The sequence below is a fragment of the Trachurus trachurus genome, assembly GCF_905171665.1.
Source record: "Trachurus trachurus genome assembly, chromosome: 23".
NCBI classification, from domain to species: Eukaryota; Metazoa; Chordata; class Actinopteri; order Carangiformes; family Carangidae; genus Trachurus; species Trachurus trachurus.
In genome coordinates, this window is record NC_139912.1 from 14,047,266 (window position 1) to 14,072,501 (window position 25,236).

Genomic DNA, 25,236 nt, shown 5'->3' on the forward strand with positions numbered 1-25,236 from the left:
TAAAAACAGATGGCAACTAAAATGATCCATGTATGCAGTGCCATGACAATTTCTAGTCATAATTTACCCCGCGCTCATCGCAGTAATGTTGTGTTTGCAAAGTGGTTAATTCCTTTTTGATTCAGTGCCATCATAAAAAGACACACTCTTTGTGGAAGTGAACAGTATTTCACTTGTCAGGCCAGCTATAGCCTTACTTCCAGTGCTATATTGGCCAGTGGTGATTAAAGCTTTAAATTTTGATCACTGATGATTCAGGCACTCATTACTGGTCAGCGGTGATTAAGCTGCCACAGCAGGGCAAGGTCATTTTCCGCATACTGGTAATGATACAGATACAGCTCTTCATTTGCCAATGTCCTTTCTGTATCTAATCACACTCATTAAAGAAAGATATAAACTTGAGCCAGTTTATTTGTTAGCATCTAAAAGATAATCCAAATCCACTTGTGTAGGCCTACTTGTCGTTTGTTACTGGTAGACAACGTTGTGTGAAGCATATGCCACATGTGAAGTTCTTGCAATTTGCATCTTGATGCAAAGAAGGTGAAATACCATGAATGCATGAGAGGAAATCAATAAAAACACTTGCTTTTATCAGTTTTTTTGTCCACTAGTTAGTTTTCATTTTGAGAATTGTGAGAATTATTACACCCTCAATATTGGATTCACAGTATCCCAATACATTATGAAATGTAGTGCACAAACGGATGGTTCACAATGAACATGCTTTCATCAGGTATTATCCAACTTTCTTTGTTTACAATCAGGGAGCGAATCAAGGGAATCAAAACCGCAAATTCAAAAGTGGTATGTCGTCAAATTAATGTCTCTGGGTGACGTTAATTAAGTCTGTGGGGGTTCAAGCCTTAGGCCTGAGGGGGGACATTGGAAATTGGGTCTATCAGTCTGTTCACCACTTTGATGAAAGAATCATTAACTAGTTGAAACAAAGAAATTTTGTCACAGACATCCACATAAAAATTCCATTTGTACAGTAGCAGTCATTACTATTTCATGTTCTTTAATCTGCCTCTCTCTCAAGACTATACCTAAACCCTGCCTGCTCCGAACCTGTCAATCCCATCCCATGGTCTTCATCTGCAATTGAGTTTGATCAGTTGAATTAATGTATTTGTAAAAGATACACGCTTAAAATTGAGCTGTTAACTGTGCTGGCATGTTTTTAATTGTGATCTATATGAGTGTACAGTATGAAACTGACACATGTGCTTTGAGTTTATTGAAGACAGAGAACAGATATAGATTGTTTAGATTTACAACTCTGCAAGGAATAATTGCATCTTCTAATTGTGCCAAGTCTGGGCTCTCTGGGGAGCAACACCGCTTCAAAACAAAGAAAGATTAATAATGAAATGATGAGACATGGACTATATCAGAGGATGATGCGCTGGGAGGGGAAGCTATGATTTAAAGATTTGGACAAGCCAAGACTTAATCACTTTATCTGATTGGTATTTGAAGTCATGAATCACAATTAGCAGGCATTAGGATGTTGGTAGTTATGTAGTCCATTTCCATGATTGGAGGCTGCCTGCATGTCAGCCAGAGATAATTTACTGAAGTGATGGGAATATTTTTATTTATTTTGAAAATCACCAGAGAAAATATCTCAGTAGTGCATTTTACATGGCATTTCAGTTTCACTTCAGGAAACATTTAGTAGCAGTGATTGCTAGCAGTGCGGTTTTCCCTCTTATCAGGGAAATCTGGAGATCTACGGACTTTGTACCGAATTTATTTGGAATCAGGCCTCGTTTTCATCGTCACTGTAAGTGTTTGGGTTTTTTTCGTAGTTGCTGTTGCTGCTGCCTTTTTGTCTTATAATTAATGATTCCCTATCTTTGTTGCATTGTCTATATCCAATTGTCCATCCATGCTAGCCTGTGTGTACTGTATCCACTGCTCTTTGTCTGCCTTAATTATGGCTGAATGGGAGACAATGGCACTTTTAATTGATAGGCCCTTCCCTCAGTTTACAGGTTCTCTATCATTCCCAGCCACAGGTTCTCAAAATGGCTGCCTTTGTACCTGCTTCCTCTCTGCCTCAATTATTAACAAACCAAAACGGTCGTCGTGGTTACCTGCAGATAAGCAGTTTGGCTAATTCAGTTAGCTTGTTATCTCATCAGTCGGACGGTAAAATGAAAGACGCTGGGAAATCACCTAATTACCCACATTGATGTATTGTCCCTTTGTAAGTATACGATCAGCAGGAAGATTAGCTTTTTGCTGGTTGCTTTGCTGCTGAAATCCAGCATTAACAATAGGCTATGCTTTTGATTTTTTTCCCCCTGCATCTTTGTAGTCTTTTTTTTTTCTATTATTTTGAATTATTCACATTCTGATCTCCCCCCTTTTTTTCCTTTTTTGCTCTCTAGGTGAACAAAAATTCCAGCACCCTTTCCGCTGAGCCTCTTTAGCATCACCTGGGGTAATTTTGAAGGAATGCTCATCGAGGATTCAGTTTGATAATATGTATATGAAATATTCACACTTCTCTCTCACTCTCTCAGCGTTGATTTTTGCATCCTACAGTAAGCTGCAAGCTGCCTCTTTGTGGAAGCATGTGTCTGATATTGGCAGAGGCTCTCTGGGAGATGCATGTGTGTGTGCATGACATCCGGGAATCACTCAGACGAGTATCCTACTTGACAGTTGCTCGCTGCCATCCGATGCCTCTCTCACCTGAGGCAGAGGCAGCAACGTCCTTCAAAACCATCTGCCTGTCTTTCACTGCTAATTGATTTGTCCTTGGAATGGAGGTGTCTGGGAATGCTTTGGGGAAAATATGTATTTTGACAGATGCTCTGCATGAAAATGTGTACCATACACAAAAAAGGGCGGGGCCTTGAGCTGAAGATGCTTTCGGCGCCTCGAGGCAAATTAGTCGTCTTTGTGATGCGTTGAGTTGTTTAAACAAAGCGGCGGGGAGTTTAATGGCGAAGCGTCTCAGCAATTTTACAGCAGCAATCTGGTTTGTTTTTCTTATGCTTCAAAGTACATTAAACTCTCTCTCTTTCTCTCTCTGTGTCTCTCTCTTTCCCTTTCTAGCACTATATACTCGCTTGCCCTCTGGTAGCTCCTTAACTAAGCCAGCACTTTTCACAGTCTTTAGGGATTCATGCCAAAATGCGGGAAAACACAGGAGAAAGCTGCCGCCCTGTCTTTTTGATACGGCCTGAAACTGCTTTGAAAACACTTTCCCATCAACACTAGTCAAATACCCAAAGCACTGAAATCAGTAGCTATATTGTGGGATTTTGTTTTGGGCACAGCAGCATTTCGATTTTTTTTCTTTCCGCAAGACCACGAAAGAAATAATTAATGCAGGAAGTGGAGAATTATTCAAAAAGAAAAGGCTGCAAGCCACGAGGCAAATGCTCTAGCCTTTAGTTTGAGTTTAGAGCTCTCGGGGGATTGCTCCACAGCTTTCTCTTTTTTTTTTTCTGCATAATTGCACAATCAACCAATGGCCCCTCCTCCAAAAGAACACATCAGCACCCTTGAACTAGCTCAAAATGTATCTGTAAAAATGTAGGTTATTATTGACATGATATGTGCTTAGCAAACTTAAAAAATTTGTACACTATCTGCTAAGGATATGCGTTATATAGCAGACATTCACAGATCTTCTCTAAAGGGATTTCAGTGAGAGGAAACAGAATTATTCAGCTATTCCTCTTATTACAGTCCTGGGTAAACCACAATGTATGACCCATAATTGTCAAAACATCTAAAAAACTGGGAATATGAAATATTAATTGGTGTTAGGTCCTTCATGCTTCAGTCCAGTGTAATAGAAAGTATTTTTAACGAGCGTCAAGTAGAGGGGTGTTTGGGGTTACACATGAAGAAACATTTATTTCAAATATCAGATGTGTCTTGATATGAAACCCACAAAAAGCAGCTTCTGCCCTCATAATTACCATGTAAGCTCCAGAATGTGGGACTCATTCTCCCCTCCCATCTCTCCCCTCGGTGGGGAAGCAAGTGCAGACTTAAACTACCCACCAGTAATTGCTCGGGCTCTGAGGATCTATTCCCTTGTGCCTACACTGAACAAGGCGACCGGCTAATGCATTGGTGTCGGGCACCTTTGAATACCCACACCGGCATTAAAATGTAATTAACCTTTTCTCACAACATAAAAACAAATATTTATACCTTCTTAAATATGCATTGTTAAGTATTCGGCACCCCACTTCCACCTTATATAATGATGCTGTGGTTGTAGGGACATGAATTTGCAAATTATCCATCGACATTGGTATGTAATAGGCCTTTAAAATAGGCCTTTCATCCCATGTTGGAGCTGTGCAGGCAGAAATGCGCTCCTAAGCGTCCCTTGGCTGTTCGGAGCCAAGGCGCAGCAGCAGAGGGTTTTAAAAATGCAGGTTTAATTATTTGATTGTACCTGTGATCGCTTCCTAACCTAATAATGGCATGAATGTCAGTTGGGGCTGTGTGTTGATTCCTGGGAGGCTGTGGGCTACAGAAGAGAGGATTAACCATTTGCATTTAGATTGTATGTTGACACACAATATAGACATATGGCCCTGTGAATCAGACATAGGAAGGGGAGAAGCAGAGGCAGACAGAGGGGGCCCAGGAGATAGAAGTTGTCTATGGGGCCCCTTAGTATGTTTGTGTGTGTATGTGTGTGTGTGTGTGCACATAAACATGCTCATGGTTGAGGTGGTCCAGTGTTAATAACCACGTCTATCTCTATCCCTCACAGCTTTCCTCGGGTCTTTCCCCTATCAGTGATGAAGGATTGGAAGCTTCATGGTATTAGCTCCACTGTAGCTTATTGCTCATTAGGAGGCCTCAACACCCCGAGGAGAACATGGAGGTAAATATAAGGGGAATTTAAGGAGGTTCCATCTAGTGAATGGGTGGATTACATGATTATGAAGAGCCCTGTGGGGAGGCTTCGGTGTTAGTAGTGGCAACCAGCAGGGGAAAGGAAAAACATGAAAATACAGTAAGCAGAGAGGGAAGGTGGTGGGGCACCTTGAATGTGCACCGATGCAAAATAAACTTTCTGTGGGCACTTATTCTCACCATAATATAAGAGTCATTGTTACTGTACTGCACTGTGATATTGGTACTATGCTCCAGGCAGGTTTCACATGTCACTTGATCCACTGTTGATAAAAAAAAAAACAGAAGTTCAGTGCAGGTTTAAGATATAAAATCCACACTTTAACTCTTTTATGTGATCCACATTGTAAATGTCAATAAGATGTAGTTGTATTGGGGTATTTCTTGCACCATAAACTAGACCTCTAGCCTTTTCAGCTCTTGCATACATGATTTATTTTATTCATCCATCCAGCCTAGAGAGGTGTATGAACTCGGGTGCTTTGACATAGCTGAAGTTTTCAAGACCAAGAAGAGAAATTGTCTGGAAAATATATAACATACATTCCCAGGCCATGTTTCCTACAATGTCTTACCCACAGCCATTTATTCAGCTAATGTGCAACGTTTTCCACTCAGCCTCACTTTGGTAAATGGCAATTCATTGCCTCATGTGACTGTTACTCCATCAGATCATGAGCTTGAGCCTGCAACTGAAAAGTGTCAATGCAGCTGAGTGGTGACGACTCGGGTGACAATTTTTTCTCAAAGTGACTAAATCGATCAGCGGATGATGCAAATTTAAGTTGAAGTCAGTGGAGGAGACAAATGCAATATGCAGAGTGTAGTGAGTTTGTCTTTATTAACTGTTTTCTTCAGTTGATATTTACCGCACTCTGCTGTGTGAAACAGTTAATTAGTGTAATCGATCCCAAGGCATCCACTTCTCTGTCATGCTGTCAAATAAGCCGCTTTGGTCTTAAGCTGCTTTTATTGATATCTCTTGATGTTTCTTGTGTTTTCTGGTGTTTTTTTCCCACACCAACTTACTCTCCTCGCTCAAATGAATCTTTTATTGATTCCAGCTCTGAAACGCTGTCTTCCCTTTGTTGCAGGAGTCTAGAGGTGCTTTATGGTTTGAAAAGTTGGATCCTGTTTTCAACCTTTATGACTAAGTAAGTTGTGTACACTGAGAGAAGACCAAGACAGCAACATGCAGCAGCTTTGTCAGTCAGTAACACATCTTATTTAGAGAATCTCTAGTACATATCCTTTAAGTCTTTTATGTAGGTTTCAGATTTCCTGAGGGCAATCTGATAGAGGAGAGATGGGAAACATTTCTGAAATCCTCTTGGATGACTTCATAAATGAATAATTAAATGGATGAATGATGGAAAGGGACAATGGTAAATGAAATTTTCTGCTCTCATCAAATGCGAAAGAGTATGCCCTGTGGGACTCCCTTGATTGTCTCTTTCAGTATGATTTCAAACTGACTGATGATCATATAGTGACTGTTTGCTAAACACAATCTAGGGATTGTCTGACCTGGCAGCTGTAATGTAAAGCTATAATGTTTTGCCTTTTTATGCAATGATAATAGGCATTAAATAGTTCTGGAGGGAGATGCAAGATACAATTTGTACCCTAGTCAGTACAAAATGTAAAAAATAAACTTAAACACCAGACACTGTTTTGTTGCTTATGAACTATAAGTTTATGAGTAAGCTGCTAACATTTTGCTAGCTAGCCTATTCTAAAACCAATATGTCCAAAGGCAGCAGGCACATCATTAGTGCAACATGTTATATTATGGGGTTTAAGGTTATATTTCAAAAATTCCAGTGGAAAAAGGTTTTCCTGATTGGCCTCATCATAACAGTTTAAACAATGAATAACGCATAAACATGCAACCTTAGGTAATGTCATTACATTTTCACACAATGCTGTTATTGGACATGTAGCTTTAGCCTCAGTCTCATAGCACTCTGCTTCTGCCTCCTTGTTAGAGAAGGGAAAAAGTGAAAAAGTCATGTAGAGAGCGATTTCACCCAACTGACAGCCTAGCTTAACATAAGATGATTAGTTTATGTTTGCTTTTTCTTGCTGATAAAATTCTGCTTGAGAGAAGTTCTTTCAGCCGACAGCTGCTGTTTTTTTTTTTTAGCCTATTTCTGTGTGAAATTGAGGACACAAATTTAAAATTGTAATGAATCCTGACAGAGGTAGCAGCCATCATGTACGACAGTTACAGGGGATAAGCAAATTGTCAGTTGTTTTGATGATGTAAAATTTTGGTCTTGATGAATCTACATTTTCTCATTTACATGGTTATTATCTTATATTGACCAGTGGTTATTGCTTTACTGCCAATTTGCTATGCTTAAGACAGATATAGTGCAGCTTTAAGTAGCCTAATTATTCTCAGCAGTGATTGGGTCAATGCACCCACAGTGTCTTAACAGACACATCACAGTGCAGCTTCTCATAAAGCCAGATCAATTGCTCCGAGTGGGACCTGATTTTTGTCTCATTTCCTGTGTTCATTTTTCACAGCTTCACAGGGGCTGTATAAGCAGGGAAGCACCATCTGTGCACCTTTGCCCAAACAATAAAGAGAAAACATGTCCTCTTCGTGTTTAAGATAATCTCATGGAGGCACTTGTTCTTTTGGAAATCCTCCTTGCCAGCAAAATCAATTTGCTTTCATCAGGCCTAATGACACTTGGTTAAAGCTTCCATTTCCAAGTAGGCTGTTTCAGGGAGCTATTCACAGAGGATGGAGTGAGGTGGTGAAAACACTTCAGAATCCAATGATCCATAAAAAAGGACCAAAACAACTGGATCTCTTGAAACATGAAAATGATGTACCTTTTTACATAAGGCGTAGGGTTGCCATCTGTTCTATATGATGTGGGATAGCCCCATAGTAGAACAGTCAGTTAGCTGAATTACTATTTGGCTAAGACAAGTAGGCTACAGTGAAACAACAAAATCATTCTTAAATTTTTTGGTGACAGACTACAACAGAGGTATTTCCAGGAGACACACAAAACATATAAATCTGGCTCTGGCACACTTGTTGTTCATTGCTTATTTATTAGAACATTTGAGAGCACCAGTTTGTGTAAAAGCTGTTTTTGTAGGTCCTCCACCCAAGAGGGTTTTGTTTTAGACCCCCCCAAAGTGGAGCAGAGATGGTATTCCCAGCACAACACTCTATAACCACTGAGCCCACCAGGATGCCTGCGCTAAACCAGAAATAACAGAGCAAGATAAGGAGCAGTCAGCCAGATCAATAGTGCAGCACATCACTAGCTAATCAAAGCCTTCGCCCCACAGGAGACTCTGAAACAGAATATGTTTGTCTCGCAGGATAAACCAGGTGTCAGATTGGCTGGATTATGAAACCAGCTGCAACCACCATCACTATCACTGCTGCGTTATTTTGATCTTATAGGTATAGAAGATGACATTTTAAAATCTGTCAATTGTTTTTGTTTTATTTTTCTCTCCTCTTGGAACATTTGGGGACATTTTTTGAAAATCTCTTAAAAACAAGATCACACATTCTAGCACAGTTTTAATTTTTTTCTTCTCTTCTCTTTTCTTTTTTTTGAAGAAAACAAACATTTTTATTTTTTCAGATTGCCAAGAAAGATGGCTTGTTTTCAGCATGTTTTTTTCCCCTCATTCAATCCTTTTGAGGGTTTTTAAAGTTTCATCAACCGGCCTTAGAGAAACATGTAATAAACTCAGGTGAAATTACAAGAACCAAAAGGGAACCATGAGTTGTGCAATATTATCCAAAACACACACCTACTGTGCCACACTCAACAGAATCCCAGACTGTTGGCACCACTCATTCATATAACATGGTCTCCCTCCGCCGTCCCACAGAGGAACAGTTACAGCCTTTTTGTTCCTCACTACCCCACCTCTTCTCTTCATGTTCGCTTCCAATTATCTCAAGTGTTAAATCTGCATCGGGGCCGGGGCTTTGAATATTTTATCTCGCTCATTACGCACAAGTTGAGCCATCGTTAGTGTTGCTGTTACTGCTCAGCAGGAGTTTTAAATCTAAAATATCATCTCTTTATGCTGCATGGTCTGTGAATGCTTGTGTTTAACAGACACTTAAAGAAGCACTGTTAAAAGGACTCAAAAAAATGTGAGGTTTATTGATGCATGAATGCAAGTTTCCTTCAGCTATTTTGATATTTTGTAATAGCATAGTTCATTTGTTGGTGTTGAATATCATCAAAGTGTTGGAATAGTGGTGACATTTCTGAGTTTGTAACTGATTGAAGTTTCACAGCAGTACAGTTAATTGTCCTTTAAGGGGAAAAGATAGTAAAAATGATCCATTTTGTTAAATAGAATTCTGAATGAGCCATTAGCACATAATTGAAGCCATGAATAGAAATGTAATGCATGGAAAATCATCAGTCATTACCCCAATCTAATTAGTCATTTATTCCATAATAAGACACAAGTCTTGATATGTCACACTTGGATGTTGTTGGCCTGACAGTTGATCAAATCTACATCAACATGATGATAATTTTCCAATACACAAACAGTATGATGGAAGAGGAGTTTGCACTAGAGTTTTTTTCCTAACTAATTTTGCTTTTTTTTTTTTTTTAATTCCCCCTCCTCACATTAATTTAGTGAGATACATTCATACCTGGGAGCAACCCAGTATAACCACAGGCTTACACTGTTTACCACTTACCAACTTCACTGGAGCAATTGGGGGTTAATTGCCATGCTCAAGGGCGACCAAGTGGTAGCGGCTGAGGTAGGAGGGGCCATTACTCATTTAGCACTGAGGCTTCCCCACAAGGTGTAGAGATTCCAGGAGGCTGATTTTTATGTAGAGGCACACTTGGGCTAGTACACTACTTGCATTAAAAAACATGCAATATCCCAGCTACAGTATACCCTCATCTTAAAAACACATAAGGCACGATTAGAAAATTATGTAGTGCACAGAGGTGCAGTATTATTCACTGTTTCACAACTTTCATATTTTTGGTCTGAAATTCAACAGCGACTGACCATCTGCCAAAACCCTGAACCACAAACAATAATTGTTCAATGATGGTTCAACTTGTGTTGTATCACTTTTTTTTTATTTCCCAAAAGCCAACACACACAAAAAAGCATTAAAAGTGCATTCAGCAGTGCAGAACATTAGTTGCTCCTGTTTGCAGCAGCTAAATCCCCCTAGCATCACTTCACATCAGGGTTAAAGAGCGTCATTAGCTAATGAATATGTGGGTTAAAGGTTACGCTAAAAAGTCCCACATCTGGGAGACAGAAGGAAATACAAATTCATCACCTGAGATTATGTTATATTTCCCAAATGCATTCTTCTTATCTTTACAGTATGTTAAACCTGTACTCATGTTAAGGTTTAACCTACTGTCTATGTATTACATGATCGTCAGCTGAAGAGAGTATCTTTTACCCTGGATCCTGGGGTGAAATTAGAAATGTTTAGTTAACAAAGCTAAAAAGTAAAACTAAATCTGTCTGCCACAGTTTCAAGAAAGTAAGATATGTCCAGGATATACTTTGGTAACATGGCTTGTGTGTCTACTGGCTCAGTCTTAAGATCTGGCCCATATACATTATAATTGTCAGATGCTACTTCCCCATCTGGACCAGATCTGGCCTTCACATAGAAAATGTTCTGACTGCCAACACTAGAGGACAACAGTCGGAGTCTGCCCAGATATGCAAGTAGATGGGCCAGAAGAACCAGGCAAATGTTGGGCCAGAAGTTTCCATTTGCCATCTGAGATTGTTTCAGAGATAGGAGAGGTAAATCTGCCTCTGTTATCAGTGGAAACTGCCAGTGTGCCAATCTAAAGCAGAAAGCTCGAGGTCAGGACGGGACAAGTCTTAATAGTATACATATTGAAAGTGATGCTTAATATCTATAAGTAAGGCACTATAAATAATGAGGTGATACTGACAAAGTCAAAAAGCTCCAGTTCTGAACATGGCCCAGATAAAATCTTTAATCAATTAACCATCAACTGAGGATCTCCAAAGTGTTGTTTTATTTGTCTAATGGCACACTGTATATTCACACTCAAGGACACACACACACACACACATAGTCAGCATCCTCACACACAGACAGTGTCACACACTTGCCATCACAGCATCTAAACCAACGTCTCGGTAAAGAACACCTGACTTTGTTCTAGTCCCGCTCACTTTCTGCAGCTTCAAAGGCATCATTAGATTAAAGAGAGCCAGGATACCTCTGCTTTTTTCATCACCGCAGCACTCGGCCTGCTCCGCTCACATCAGCTGTTGGAATTTGAATGAGACAGATCTAGATGAGAAGAATGGTTGAAGGGGAGTCAGAATATATGGGATTCACATATTCGTGTTTATGTTTGGGGCACATCCTGCTGTGTAGATGGATCCGGGGAGTAAACATCTGTAAAGATTCCCCCCCAGTGCCTTCTTCATGGAGTCTTAAAACTTAACTTTATGTATTTTTTGCTACATGTTACCTGGATTGAACTTTCTTTTTTTGTGTGTGTAATGATTTTTGTTTGTTTGTTTGTTTTATCGTTCAAAGGGAATACTTTGGGGGGAAATACACTTATTAGCTTTCTCTCTGTTGAAAACAGCACTACAGCTGCAGGCAGAGCTTAGCACATATACATAAAAACACAAGTAGGCCTATTACACTTACAGTTTTCTACATTACACCAAAAATAATTAATTAGTGAAATTTAGATTTGCTATTAGACAAACAATTTTATCTTATTTAGAGTTAGTCTAGCTTTCCCTTATAGCTGCTCCATCAGTTTTCTCAACTAACTCTCAGTTAACAGCAGTGACCTATATCCAGCATGTATTGAAACAGCATTTATATGACTGCATCTGCAGCATTTTAAAACTTTAAGATGTTTTTTTTTTTACAATTTATTTTAGGATGCCAAGGTCTTTGAACAAACTCGTTCCATATTCTGAAGGATTTCTGGTTTTTATCATCTTTTTATGTTATGTCTTGCAAGCATGTAGCTTGGGAACAATTTAAGCCCCAGCGCCTCAGCTTTAAGCTATGTATTTTGGTCATGCCATTGTGGTTCACACATGTATTGAAACCCAAGCCTATTCCATGGTATTCTGCCACAATACCACTGGTGTGTAACAGATCAACATTTTAAATACATTTAATTATCTATGCTATGCACATTGGGATTAATCATTTATAATACTGGGTTGACTGCAACAAATTATACCTCAATTCCTTTGCCACTTCTGTCACATGGAGAAAAAAAACTGTTTGGATATCATACAGGGAGATGAGTAGCTTTGAGAAAAGCGGGTGCAGTGCTTACCTGATTTAATGTTATGCATAAAAGCCCTGGCGATGGGGATGCCAGCCTGATGTCTCTCATTAATTCTTCAGTTCAGTGGGCTGTGGACAGACACAGCAGATTGACAGGGGATGAGGAGACTTCACCAGCATCTCCTCAATGCTTTGAAATAGGAGTATAGTTTAGCTTTGATGCATCCTATCGCTAAATGGACATGCCCCCCACACACACACACCAACACACACACACACACACACATACTTTCTCTCCCCCCCCCACACATACTGTCAGTCAGTCGTCCTTGTGTGAATACATGAATACTGTAAACTGTAACGACAGGGTAAATTACTATGTGAGCTTTCAAGCCACAAAACATCAAAATGCTTTATGACTTCCTGTTAGTGTGACTGTGGAGATCCGGAGGCTCGCTTTGCTGAGGCCTGGAGGCAGGTGTAGTAGTTTTCCAGGTGCAGCAATCATTTCCATTTAATTCTCCCATGTGTTCAATTAGCAATCATTTTCTGTAGCTTTGGCTGATTGCACAGTATTGATCAGTAGCAGCACTTACCACAAGGATTTCCCCGACATTATGTATCTTATTGCCTGGCTGCCTCACACCACACACACACACAAACACACATGTGTGCAAGATCTTCTCTGCTTTTAAAAATATATTCTCCTCATGTGGAGTGCTTTTTTATTTTATATCAGGGAGTTGCAAGCATCACATCATAATGCTAATTGAACACAAATTGCAGCTAAGGCTGATGGGAACACAATTAGTTTTGCCGGTATTTTGTGAGCTTGATCTCATGGTGGTCATTACCATCTTTAACGTGTTTACCGTACTAGCAAGGATCACGCCACAACAATGTGTGATTTAACATTTTAATGGATGGAAGTGTTGGGGGGGCGGAGGAAGAAGGCCATGTATATTTAGGCTTGGCTAATGATTAGAGGTGTGGTTGAGACGTGCACCTGCTCCCGAACCTAAATTAAACCAGTAAACATAATTTGCATTCACACAGAGAGGTTCATAGATTTTCAATCCATCCAATAGCTGTTGTGATAATACTGTAAGACAATAGGGATGGAACAACAATCAACTGTCTCCAGGTGTCTACTCAAATTCTTCAAACATAATTTCAAATAAATCAGCTTGAGTTGGTTTGTAAAGATAGATAAGTTGTTGGTCCTGTCAGGTATCATTAATCTTATTACCAAATGAGGGTACAAAAAATGACATAGTTAAAAGTGTGTCTGCCATATCTCAAAACTAAATCACAATGTATGAAAAATGTGGCATTTAGCATATTTCTGTCATGTAATAACGTGAACATTTGTTTTCTGTCATGCACCGTTTTGTCTGCTCAATGGACTGGAAGCTTCATCGGAACATTATCACACCATGTTTCCATTGCACATTGTTGGATTTCACTTTTCTCAGTCAATTTACTTTTCCTTCTCAGCCAAGCTCTTTTGTGATAAGTTGTGTTTTTTCATGCACAAATTGGAATTTCACATAATTCACATGTGGCTGGAAAGCAACTTAATGAGGCAGCTGGAGTTGTGTTGACTGAGATTGACAACTGCTTAAATTGTTATAAGTTGCTCTGAAATCTGCTGTTAGTGCAGTGTAGGTGTTGCTGCAAAAATACCGACTTAAGCTGTCACACTCAACCTTGTTACAATAAACCGAGAGCCAAGGCTAAAAACCTTTGGTTAATATGGCGACATGTTAAGATAAACACATTACAGTCACAAATGACAAAGGACAAAGTGTTTATAGGGAATTAGGGGAGACCGGGGACAGTTGCAACACTTTTTGCATTTGGCTCTCTTACTCAGAGATGGTTTGGATTAGACAAACCAAATTTTTATACAATACACTTACATTTGTCTGTTAATAGTCAACACAATTAATAGATGATTACAGAATCCACATTCTTCACAATTTGCATTTGAGTGTAAGGAGTCAGATGTTGCAACTGACCCCGGGCCCGGGGACAGTTGCAACATGTTACAAATACAATATATTTCATGTCTAGTAAAAGGATTATTATCAAAAATGTAAGTTCTATAGTGTTATTTATTCATCAGCTTTGATCAGATGGCAATTACAGTATAGATTTGTCTAGATGAGGAGGAATTACTGCATGTGCAGATGTCAAATATTCAAATTGAAAAAAAAAGACTTTCAGTATATAGGATGAATGGAATAATTTGTGAGGGAATAACTTTTATATTGCCATTGTCATTTATTCTCTCATCATTTTAATATTAGCAATACAACAGTAAAAAAAAAATTAATGTCAAAATACTGTTTTGTGGTCTGTTTTTATATTCATATATTGCACGGGGACAGTTGCAACAGTCGTTGCAACTGTCCCCGTGCGGTCAGCCATGATTAAACTCCATGTGCTAGCTAAACAAAGTGCTCTTGATACATGCTAATCATATCACCTTAAAGTTAACATGTCACTCCTTTAAACCATAGAAGTTTGAGCAGAATCACAAAAAGATTGACAACAGTTTTAACAAAAACAAAGCTCAAGAAAAAAATACTTTCATACCTCAAAAACAGTTTTTTTGCAATAAAACCTGGAGCATCTTTTGAATTCAGCTGATTTTTCTCTGCAAGGGGGGGAATCCAACTAAGCATGTGCAGTGTGAGTATCATCACTCTAGCTTGTTCCTGATTGGAGAAAAATGACATGTTGCAACCATCCCCTGTTGCTACTGTCCCCGGTCTCCCCTACTGACTAAAAAATACGTATTTCTTACTCTTTTTTATTACAAATTTCACCATCAACAAATACTGAAGTCAAGGCCTCTTTAATGAACTTTACAATGAAAATCAGCAGGTTTGGGTTGAAAGACTGCAGTATGATACATTTTCTTCACAGTGCCTTGAAAAGTGCGTCGGCCTTTCAAGGGCTAGCCACTTGATGTGAAACATTTATTAGATGGACCATAAAATTAATTTACAATAAATAGAAATAACAGTAAACAATATAAATAAGAATATATTTAACAGTTTTAACATAATTCACATACTTTGCAAGGGTTGATGGTCGACTCAAGGGTTCCCTAAGTCAGTGCAGTTACTCATGTATTGACTGCAAGTTGAGGTAAATCTGTTTCATAAAGTCCTCTCAGCCAATGACTAATACAAGCCTTTGAGTGCTTTAAATTGAGTGCTATACATTTTTCAGTCAAATCTAACCCTAGTGACATTATTAACACAATCAAAGCAGTGTTTTTAAGATGGGGAGTTCTTCAGGGAGTTCTCAAAGTTTTCTCATTTCTGTCTATGTTGGACTGCTAAACAATGCAAGCTACAGTACAATCAAATAGAGCCAACTCTGACCTTGATGGTTTGGAGATACAAACATAAATAACAATAAAATGTATACAGTACATTGACATTCAGTGTAAAAAATTTCCTTACAAAAAGTCACTGAGTTTACAAAGTGTGAAAAATATTGGTACTTTCCCCCATTATAAAAAAACGCCACCTTGAACGAGGCAAGTGAAGTCGCTTCATATTCAATGAAACAGAAGAACGGAGTGTATGAAGACACAATACATAGTATACATGAAGTAAATGTGTTGATTCCTTTCATGTGTGAATCTGTTCGAACCAACATGCTACCAAACTCATGAGCTATCAGAAGCCAGAGCACCAAAAAAGCCGGTGTAAAAACAGGTAGAAGTCAGGTTTTTGAATGGCTGATGTCTCGTAATGATAGTTCTGGAAAATTCTTCAAACATTCTTGTGGTAGTAGATACGAAGTGGCTTCAGGAATGCTACAGAAGTCCTCAGCAGATACATTTTCCTTTCTTAAACAAAGCAAAGTAGTTCCTGAACTGCAGGCTACCTGATATCAAAGTGTACAGTGTAATGCGCAGTGCTGTATGTCCATTAGACAGTTGTGACGGATAGGAAGGCGTTGTGTACTTTAGACCCCTCTGGGACTCTAGCCCCATGGCTCATCAACTCCTGGATGGTCATCCAGTTGTCAAGGATCTTTTTGTTGCGTTTCTTCATCATCTTTTTGTGACTCAGTTCTAAGATATTGATCTCCTTCCTGCCCTCAGCTCCACTGGCTGGTCCCTCCCTTAGACACTCGAGGCGGCTCTTTTGCATGAACTCCCTCCTCTTCCTCTGCTCCCTGGCACGTGCCAAGTGCTGCTTCCTCTCCTCTTTGCTCCAGTAGCGGCCCATCTTCATTTCGCTCATGGCATCGTCATCTGTGGTCATACCTCCGCTCCTCTCCTCCCGGATCCTGAGTGCCCTTTCCCTCAGGATGCGGTCACGAGCAGGTCTTCGCGCCACATATCTTGTTCCGTCAGCACGGACCTTGACCTTCCACTCTAGACGAGGTTCCCCAGGGCGTCCGTTCCGGTGCACGGGATCTCGACAGACGCTGAGCAGACTCAGCTGGCTCTGGGAATACTCCAGGGAGGAGTGCTGTTGTAGCAGCTGCATGTAGCTCTGCAACACAGAGGTCACCGTTAGAAGAACTGTCATCAGAACATCAGAAGAGTCTTACCTAAGGGTAAATCAATGTCTAGTTTACATGTCTTCTGTGTGTGTTCTTTATAATACATACCTGAAGTTGTCTGGATCCTCCTTGGCCTTGATAGGGGGTAGTTTGATACGAATACCCATAGGGAAGCCCTCTCCGGGACTCTCTGGTTCTGCCTTTCTTCTCACACCTCTCATCATCTGCAGGCAGGGCAGGGTCTGACTCAGACCTGGAGGGGTTGCTCTGGTCTGGGCTGCTGGAGATTACAGGGCCTGGGTCTGCTGGTCTGCTACTTTTGGGTGTACCATGGGGCTTAGGGATGGCGATGGGGCTGGATGGTGTGGAAGAGGCCAGTCTGAGGTTTTTCTGGTTAGTGATGCTGATGTGTCTCTGCAGAGAGTGGTCAGGCGATCTCTCCATACCTAGTGGCGTTGACCGCGCACTCTCGGCTGTGTTGTAGGCACTGGAGCTGTCCTTCTCTCTGATCTTATCGCTGTCCGACCTTTCTGGGTATTCGTGGATGTCGGCCAGCCTGCCGTGCCGCTTGTGCCCATCTTTGGGGGTCCGTCCCGGTGAACAGGGTGTGGGCTGTGAGGGGTCCAGCTGGTGGGTCTGGCGCAGCTGATGTGCTTGCATGATGCTCTGACACTCCAGCTCAATGTTGCGCAGTTCCTCATTCAGCATCCTCAACTCCTGCTCCATCCCTCCCCCTTCTTCTACACTATCCACCCCATCGTCGCCTCCACCTCCCTGCTCAGTCAGGCTACATTCTATACTGTGTCGGATGGAGTACACCCCACACTCGCCTCCATTACGGATTTGACACTTGAGCTCCAGAAGTTGCTGGAAGCGGTTTTCTAAACCTAGGATCCCACCTCCACTGTTGCGAATACTGAGTACCCCGTCATGGCCTTGGCCTTTGGACATTGTCCTTTGACAATGTGTGTCCTGTGGCGCCGCAGTCCCTCTTCCAGTGTGTGGATGCTCTGCCCGCCATCGCTCTCTCAGGCAATGGGCTGGGCTCTTCCTGTGAAGTCTGGACAGCAGAGGTTGATGCTCCGGACTGTCTGTGCTGCGTCCAAACCCACTGTCTTGATTATTGGAGGAGCAGGTAGCCGTGTCAGTTGTGATCTCCTCTTCAGCTTGATGCTGGTACATGAAGAAAGGACAAAAACAGATTTATATTTGCCACTGCATGATTAGATTACTGATTTAATTGAAGGGAAAGAGCTCAGCCAACTGTCCCTTAATATTACATCCAATTGGACAATTATTCTTTTCATAATTTACATCCAATACCAATATCTGATGGCTAGATGGAATCTGACCTCAATACAGGAAACCATAATTTGCACCCAATAATAAAGTTAGAGCAGATTTTTACAGTGACCATGACCTTTCTGAAACCTGAACCAACACACTCACTGAACATTATCCAGGGTTTTGCTAAATCGTCCAATACCAATATTCTTAAGAAGTTTGAAGGTTAAAGCAGAAGTAAGCGATCCAGTCGTTTTGGCTAATGCTGCGTTCGAGGCAGGCTTTTGAAACCGTAAATTACAGCTTCAAGTCACGACTTAGTAGCGTTCCAGGCAACCCACTCGTGTTTTTCCTTCCTGTTGCACCTGTGAAAGTGCACTATAACGGCCACTCGTAACTTCCGACCCGTGAACTCGTACCAGATCGAACTGGTACGACTTCACAGGTCAGAAATACACGAGTTACGGGCTGCCTTGAACGCACCATAACGTCTTCTCAGCCGATGGAGTTAGCAGCCCCTGCCCTCGTCATGGATCTATTGGTCCTCGTCCCTACGTCGCCACATTCAGGCGCATCCCTTGGCTGCACACACAGCCCTTCATGCCGTTCTCTCTCCTCATTGGATAAAACTTGTAGGATACGAGAAAAGTTTTCTCCTCGGCTCAGAGCAGAGCGACTGAGAGACCCGTGTTTCGGTCCAAACACTCTATGTAAGTGATTGCTGTCGGAAGATATAACTATTTAAGACTTATATTAACACAAAAATATCGCTTACTTCTGCTTTAATCTTTCCTTCCATCTTTCCCAGCTACCCATCTGTCTCTTTTTGCCTCATTTTGATCCATGTCTGTTCCTTGACCCTCTCACCTCATCTCTCCTGTCAAAATTGCGTTCCTTCTGCTTCCTCCTCTCCTCCAGGATCTCCCTCTTCAGCTCCTCCACAAGTTCCTGTTGCTCATCATCCAGCCATACCTCCTCCTCAAGCTGAAATCACAACATCTTGTTAGAAACCTCTCACTTTCTCTCTCTCTCTGTGCCTGTGAGTGTTTTCTGTGTGCAGAAGCTCCACACAATCAAGCTGACAGTTGGAAGGAAAGCAACAGGCACTCTGCAGGCAGCTGCTGTTATTTGACATGACATAGGTTGTCAAGGGAGGGCAGGGAGCCTGTGAGAGAGAGAGTGTATGTGTGTGTGTGTTTACCTGGATTTCTGGTCTTGTCACCAGTAGTATGATGCTCGTTGCCTCTTCACTTGACAACAAAGCAACAGCTTTCTCTCTGTCTTGCACCTCACAGCCATTTATCTGCACATCAAAGAGACATATAGATGGTCATGTTAAGAAAAAAAGAACTTGCAGAAAGTTCTGAGTACGAAAGATCTGAAATTTCAAACATGCAACTGATGTGAATGAAAAAAAAGTCTTCATATTCTTGCAAGGCACCTTTCTCTCCATCGCCATCTTTGGATAATTTTTACTCTCTCCTTTACTTTTTCACACTTTGTTTTTATTGTTCCCTCATGTCTGCTTGACCATCTCTCATTTCATCTCTCCACCTTTCTGCCATCATGTCTTCCCACTCCCTGCGTCTGTAGATAGAGGAATGGGTAGGCTGTGCGCTCACTAAGGGAAGTCAATTGCTTACGCGTATAGTCCAACCTCACGAGAGTCTGCTCTCACCACATATCCAGACACACAATTAACTGTTCTTTGACAGGTGGCGTTCATCTTTTCCTCACTAGAGTAATGGGGCTGTCAGATGAAGATAATAGGGCCAGGAGTACAGCGGGCCCTGCTCCCTACAATCATTCATACTACAGGGAAACAGAAACACTACAGAATGGAGATACTCAAAGTGCTATATACAATAAATACGGAGCAGAGGTAATGGTGGTGCACTGCTGTTCAGACTGGAGGCAGGTTGAGGTGTCGCTCAGTGATGATACATCAGTAACAGTACATAAAACTGTATCCTAGATGCATTATTTTTTTTAATCCAGGATCTTTATATTTAATTCATTTTATTCAGTTGGAATTTTCCATTCATTTTCACTGGGACAAAACCCAATTATGTATAATGATTTGAAATAATATCGTGACAAATGTGCCCTCATTATCTGATTTTTATTATGACATTATCTTTCTTTCTAGCCTGACAAACGGTCAAAATGATAAATCCACTGCAAGTTAATGCGTCATGTGAAGTGCCTTTAAATACCCCACTGTATCAGGATGCTATGTTTTGTGTAGAATTGCAACCACAGCTATTTTTGCTTTGTCTTAATGTGGAGATTACAACTCTCAATTAATTATTTGGTTGTCATGAATCTAAGGTTCTGTTTTCCAATGTCATAATTAAGCCTGTACACTAACAAAGATATGAGAGCTGCATCTAATGCAAAGAGGACTATAAACACAATATACAGACTGTGAGGCTCTAGAGGATTAAATACGCTCCCAGGCAAACAGCAACAGCCTATCAGGAGGAAGCCAGTAAGAGGTGCAAGGTGTTTTCACTGAACTCATTAACAAGGATTGAGTGTGGGCAGGTTTTACATTTGAATAAGTATCTCGACCAAAGCTGTGTATAGATCCACAAATGCATATAGACACATGAATAAAACAAACATAAATGAGCTGACTAACATGAAAACCCCAAACATGGGTTAGAGGAAATAACATTAAAAGCATCAACAAAAAAGAACCAACATAGTGACATCACAAAAAACACTCTCACAAGGAAGACATTAGTTTTCTGTTCACACAGGCCACTGAACAAGAACCAGGTAACAGACAGTCCCTCATTAAGTCTTAACGAGGGTGTGTTCACCTTGGTCACACACAGCTGCTCGCGTGCATCGGGTGCAAACTTCACTGTGTTAGCCCGGTGTTGCAGTAAGAAAACAATGGGCACTGAAACTATGTTGTACAAAAGTCATAATATATGAAAGTGTAGCCATGGTGGTATCTGTCTGTCCTACGCCCCCCGATGTGCAGCCCATTTTCTTATCTCTTTACTCCAACCAGTGTTCTCCAAAGTGTCCTGAAGAAGGATATCGGTTAGAAAGATCCCATAGGTGTTTTTGCATAATGAGACAGAGCAAGACTGAGACAGAGAGCAGTGCTGGAGATGATGTAGTGCCTGGTGTAACAGCTACAAAGAACTTTAATTTCCCTGGTAAAACGAGGTGATTAAATATACATATGCTTGCCTAGACTGGAGACACCAGCAGCTTGGATGAAGGGGGATTGGAGGATTTTTCCACATAGAAAAAAAATCTGGATTATTTTTCCATATATATGTGTTTTTTTGTGGAAAAAAAGAAAAAAAAAACAAGGCTGATATCACAGATAGCATCCTGCCAGGGATGTGAAGAACACTGAAGGGTCAGGACTATACACAGAACAGGAGGAAGTGTCAGTATCTGTGTGAGTTTATAATGTGTGAATATACTCGGCTGAGATGAAACTACACACCTGTAGAATACGATCTCCTTCCTTGATGCGTCCATCTCTCGCTGCTATGCTGTTTGGCTCCACCTGCACAAAGAGAACATGGAGATCAGTGCTGACAGCTGGTCATTGTGCAGCTCCCTATTCCCCCCCAAAAAACACCACTGATGTAGCACTCTTACACCACTGCTCTCATTTCTGCTGTCAGGAAAAACATTCTCTATCTCTCTCTTTTTTTTTTACAAAGAGAATATACTTATTCTCTCACTGACAACCTCCTATTTCTTACATGATACGAATTGTGTTTTTTGTCTCTTGATGCTAACATGTATCCTATTCTTCTTGAGAAGCCCTGGCTGCTGGTGACTGACACTGACTGAGGCAACATGTGAGTCCTTGACTCTCTATGAAGGAGCATTGGCTTCATAGATACGGAGCATGAGTAGGAAAAAAAGACACAGTAGAAAAACTAAAAACCGTCAAAAGTGTTTAAGGTGCAGACATGATTCTAGTTGAATGAATCAACACCTCTTATGTCTGAAAATGCCTCCCACTGGAAATGCATAGATATGAGGCACAGCAACACAACAAGCCCTCACAATCCTTTGATAAACTTTGTTATTGTTGCACTGAGGATCAAGAGAGATACCAACAAAAAAAACCTTAGTGAAAAAAAAAAATCGCCAAGTCTCACCAATACTATCCATATATACATTTTAATGAGGGAAATTAGCATTTTTATCCTTTTATCAAACAAACAAAAATAGATGTGTTCTGTCGGTGGGGGACTTGCTTTCACAGTCTGTTCAGGTTCAGAAGGTGCTGGTGTTGTTGTTTTTGGTTGCGTTCAGTCTTGGTGTGGTTCAGTAAGAACAGGTGGAAAACCAGAGGAAGAGCTGCCACAGTTCACAGATTTATACACAAGTCATTTCTTATAAAAGCTGAGAGGAGCTAAATATACTGCATGTCTTTGTAATTCTGCCATTTATATCCTCATGGCTGTGTTTCTAATCCTCGTCGCAGCTCTTACTTCTCACACCCTCGCCTTTGTGTTTGTAAGGGGATTGAAAACTGCACCTGGAGTCACACTGAACATTTTTCTAATTCAGTTTTGTAACATTTAAAGCCCTCATGATATTACCATTCATCGAGCTTTGTCTCAAAAAGTGCAATAATTTGTTTTCCTTTTGTTAACAATTTTGCATGAGGAAGTATTTTTTTCCTCCTCTCCAAGTCACAAACCCTTTGAATTTTAAAAAGAATCTCTCTGCCGTGTGTTCCCCTTTTGTTTTGTGTGTTTGGTATTCAGTAGGGGTACACTAAATGGGAGACTGTATCATTTAACATACTGTGGTGGGGGCGGGAAGAGAAGGTTGTTGCTCAGACCTAATTAAAACCTTCAATTAAAACACGTTAAAAGGAGGAGGGATTGAAAACGGCAGAAACGGGAATCACATTTCAAACCTGACTTCCTCTTTGGCCATGCGTGGCTCACTCTCAGTTGATATTTGACTGGCAAACATTTTTCTCTCCTCCCTCCCTAATTCACTTCGACTTGCTCTCTGCTTCAGCATGTAAAGATGGGAATTCAAATGGGATGTCATGCTCATCTTTTAATAAATTCCTGCTCCAACAGGAACTGATGGTGAAGTCGCGAGTAGTTCCACCAGACTTCATCGAGAGAGCTTCAGGGGGGTTCACAAGGCCATGGCATTTTTATTTTACAGAACTAAGATTGTGTGGCACTGGGAACCAATTACCACCACTTCCATAAAAGAAACTGTTCAGGGATAAAACTTCTTTCTGTGGGCCTACCTGGCTGACGTAGATGCCTGTGTCCTCCTCGTCGTCGGTCCTGTAGCACAGCGTCAGACCCAGCTTCTCCTGACTGTTCTGTCTGCACAGCTCCACCTCCTGTCACACACAAACAAACCAATGATGTCTTAAAAACCAATAATGTTACGCCTGTTATGAGGTTACGTTTTTTGTTTTGTTTTTACGATAATGTATTGGATGGATTCCAAAACCATATCATTTCAAGCATGGAATTCAGTCCTGTATTGCAGATGAAATGATACCACCCATGAGCGACCAGGTCCTGGTAGATCTTTACGCTCCACATTACCGTCACTAATCACTTTAGGAATGTTTTGTTGTCCCATGGTCATTAATATGTGAAATTGCTTTAGGCCAAAAGGTTCTGTTATTTTTCGACTGATGCACAATATCCGGGCGACCTCAAATGTCTACCTTTCACACTCCCTTGCATGTTCACACATTAGTGTTCAGCATTCACACTCCTTTCATTAGAGTGCATCTCCACAATTGCTGCTTGTGATTATATTTCACATTTCCTTGTTGTAGTTATATGCAAGTAAACAAAAACATAATTTTAGTTTGCAAAGACCAAAGTCTGGAAACAACAATTCACTTGCTGTGTTTAATTAGAAATTGAAAGTAAGAGGGGGGAAAAAAGATTTCATGGTTATGTGGGTGTCACTTCCAATTTTATTTCAACTTGTTAATTAGCATATTAGTGGAAGTCATAACACAATTGCATTTCAGCCAGATGTGGGTCAAGTGTATACAATGAATCGACCAGGTCTTTTCCTTGGTGTGTTCCAGGAAAACCTGATCACCCGGCATATTTGATGTTGTATCCTTGGTGCCATTTCAGGAATTTCAAACAAAGCCAGCTCATGGGATTTGACAACAAATGGAATGAGAATAAATGACTTTGTATTACTGCTTATGCAAAGCATGTAATTTCAGTGGTTGGTCCTTCAAAGTGCCTCACACCACCTCAGATCACTTTAAACCGTTAATATGGTCTGAGTGAATCTCAAATGTGCCCTTAATCTGTCTCTAGGTGCATTCACATCAGTGGTTAGGGCTGCCTACTTTGCAAATGACGTTACAACCACCGCCTTTGAAGTAATTGTTAAAGTTACTGTTCAAATGACCCAAAAGAGACACAAAATGACCAAAAGAGGTGCAAAATGATCACTAAGGGACACAGAGCTACCAAGCAGATGCCTCTTTCAATCTGTGGCTCTCACTCTTATGTAACAGGGGTAAGGAGGTTTTTTACAAGATGTTGTTTTGCTGTCTTGGCTTGATTAGAGAAGCAAGACTGAACTAGAAAAAAACACAAATAAATAGCTGAAAGAGGTTAATGTTCTCAACAGCTGATGGGAAAAAGAAAGTATTTTTCTATTACACATTAGTCTTTTCTTCATTGTTAATATAAAAATTGTAATTTGTGCAGCCTTAAGGACGACTTAATGAGGTCTTAGGTAACTTAGCTGCTGCTCAAAGCTGCCATTTGGAAATCACACTGAGGACACATCCAGATCCAGATTGGTTTCGTCCTTTCATGTCCTCATTGTCACTTGTTCACACTCTGCTGCTCAATCTTGACAGTTGAGATCAGATTGAGACTTGGAGCCACAGCAGTCACCACAGCACAACTCAACCCAGCAGAATGAATGGAGGACAGCACAGCCCTACAGTATGTAAAATGAATGATGACTCTTTGCTGGATTGTATAACCTGCAGCGTATAGCAGTGCACTGCAACGTAATGTACTGGTTCTGTAGGTACAGTAAAATATAAAACACAAACACATAGCCGCAGCATGTGCTCTGTGCATCAATAAAATAAAAGCCTTCAATATCACACTGAACTCAGCATGTGGCAACATACAGGGCAAGTCTTTGATGCCTATAGTGATGGTATTTCACCAGCTGTT

At 40.7% G+C, this 25,236-nt stretch overlaps 1 protein-coding gene across 1 annotated transcript in view; it reads right to left on the minus strand.

The window, feature by feature from the left end:
* Window positions 1–16,167: 16,167 nt before the first annotated feature.
* The window catches only part of pdzrn4 (PDZ domain containing ring finger 4), a gene marked incomplete at both ends in the record, with an annotated part of 31,345 nt that continues 22,276 nt past the window's right edge, over window positions 16,168–25,236 (minus strand). Inside the window, 6 exons of the mRNA XM_083999467.1 lie at window positions 16,168–16,740; window positions 16,859–17,923; window positions 18,902–19,018; window positions 19,236–19,337; window positions 21,510–21,572; window positions 23,301–23,399. Coding sequence (XP_083855593.1) covers window positions 16,168–16,740; window positions 16,859–17,923; window positions 18,902–19,018; window positions 19,236–19,337; window positions 21,510–21,572; window positions 23,301–23,399 — 2,019 coding nt within the window. The remainder of the gene's footprint in view (window positions 16,741–16,858; window positions 17,924–18,901; window positions 19,019–19,235; window positions 19,338–21,509; window positions 21,573–23,300; window positions 23,400–25,236) is intronic.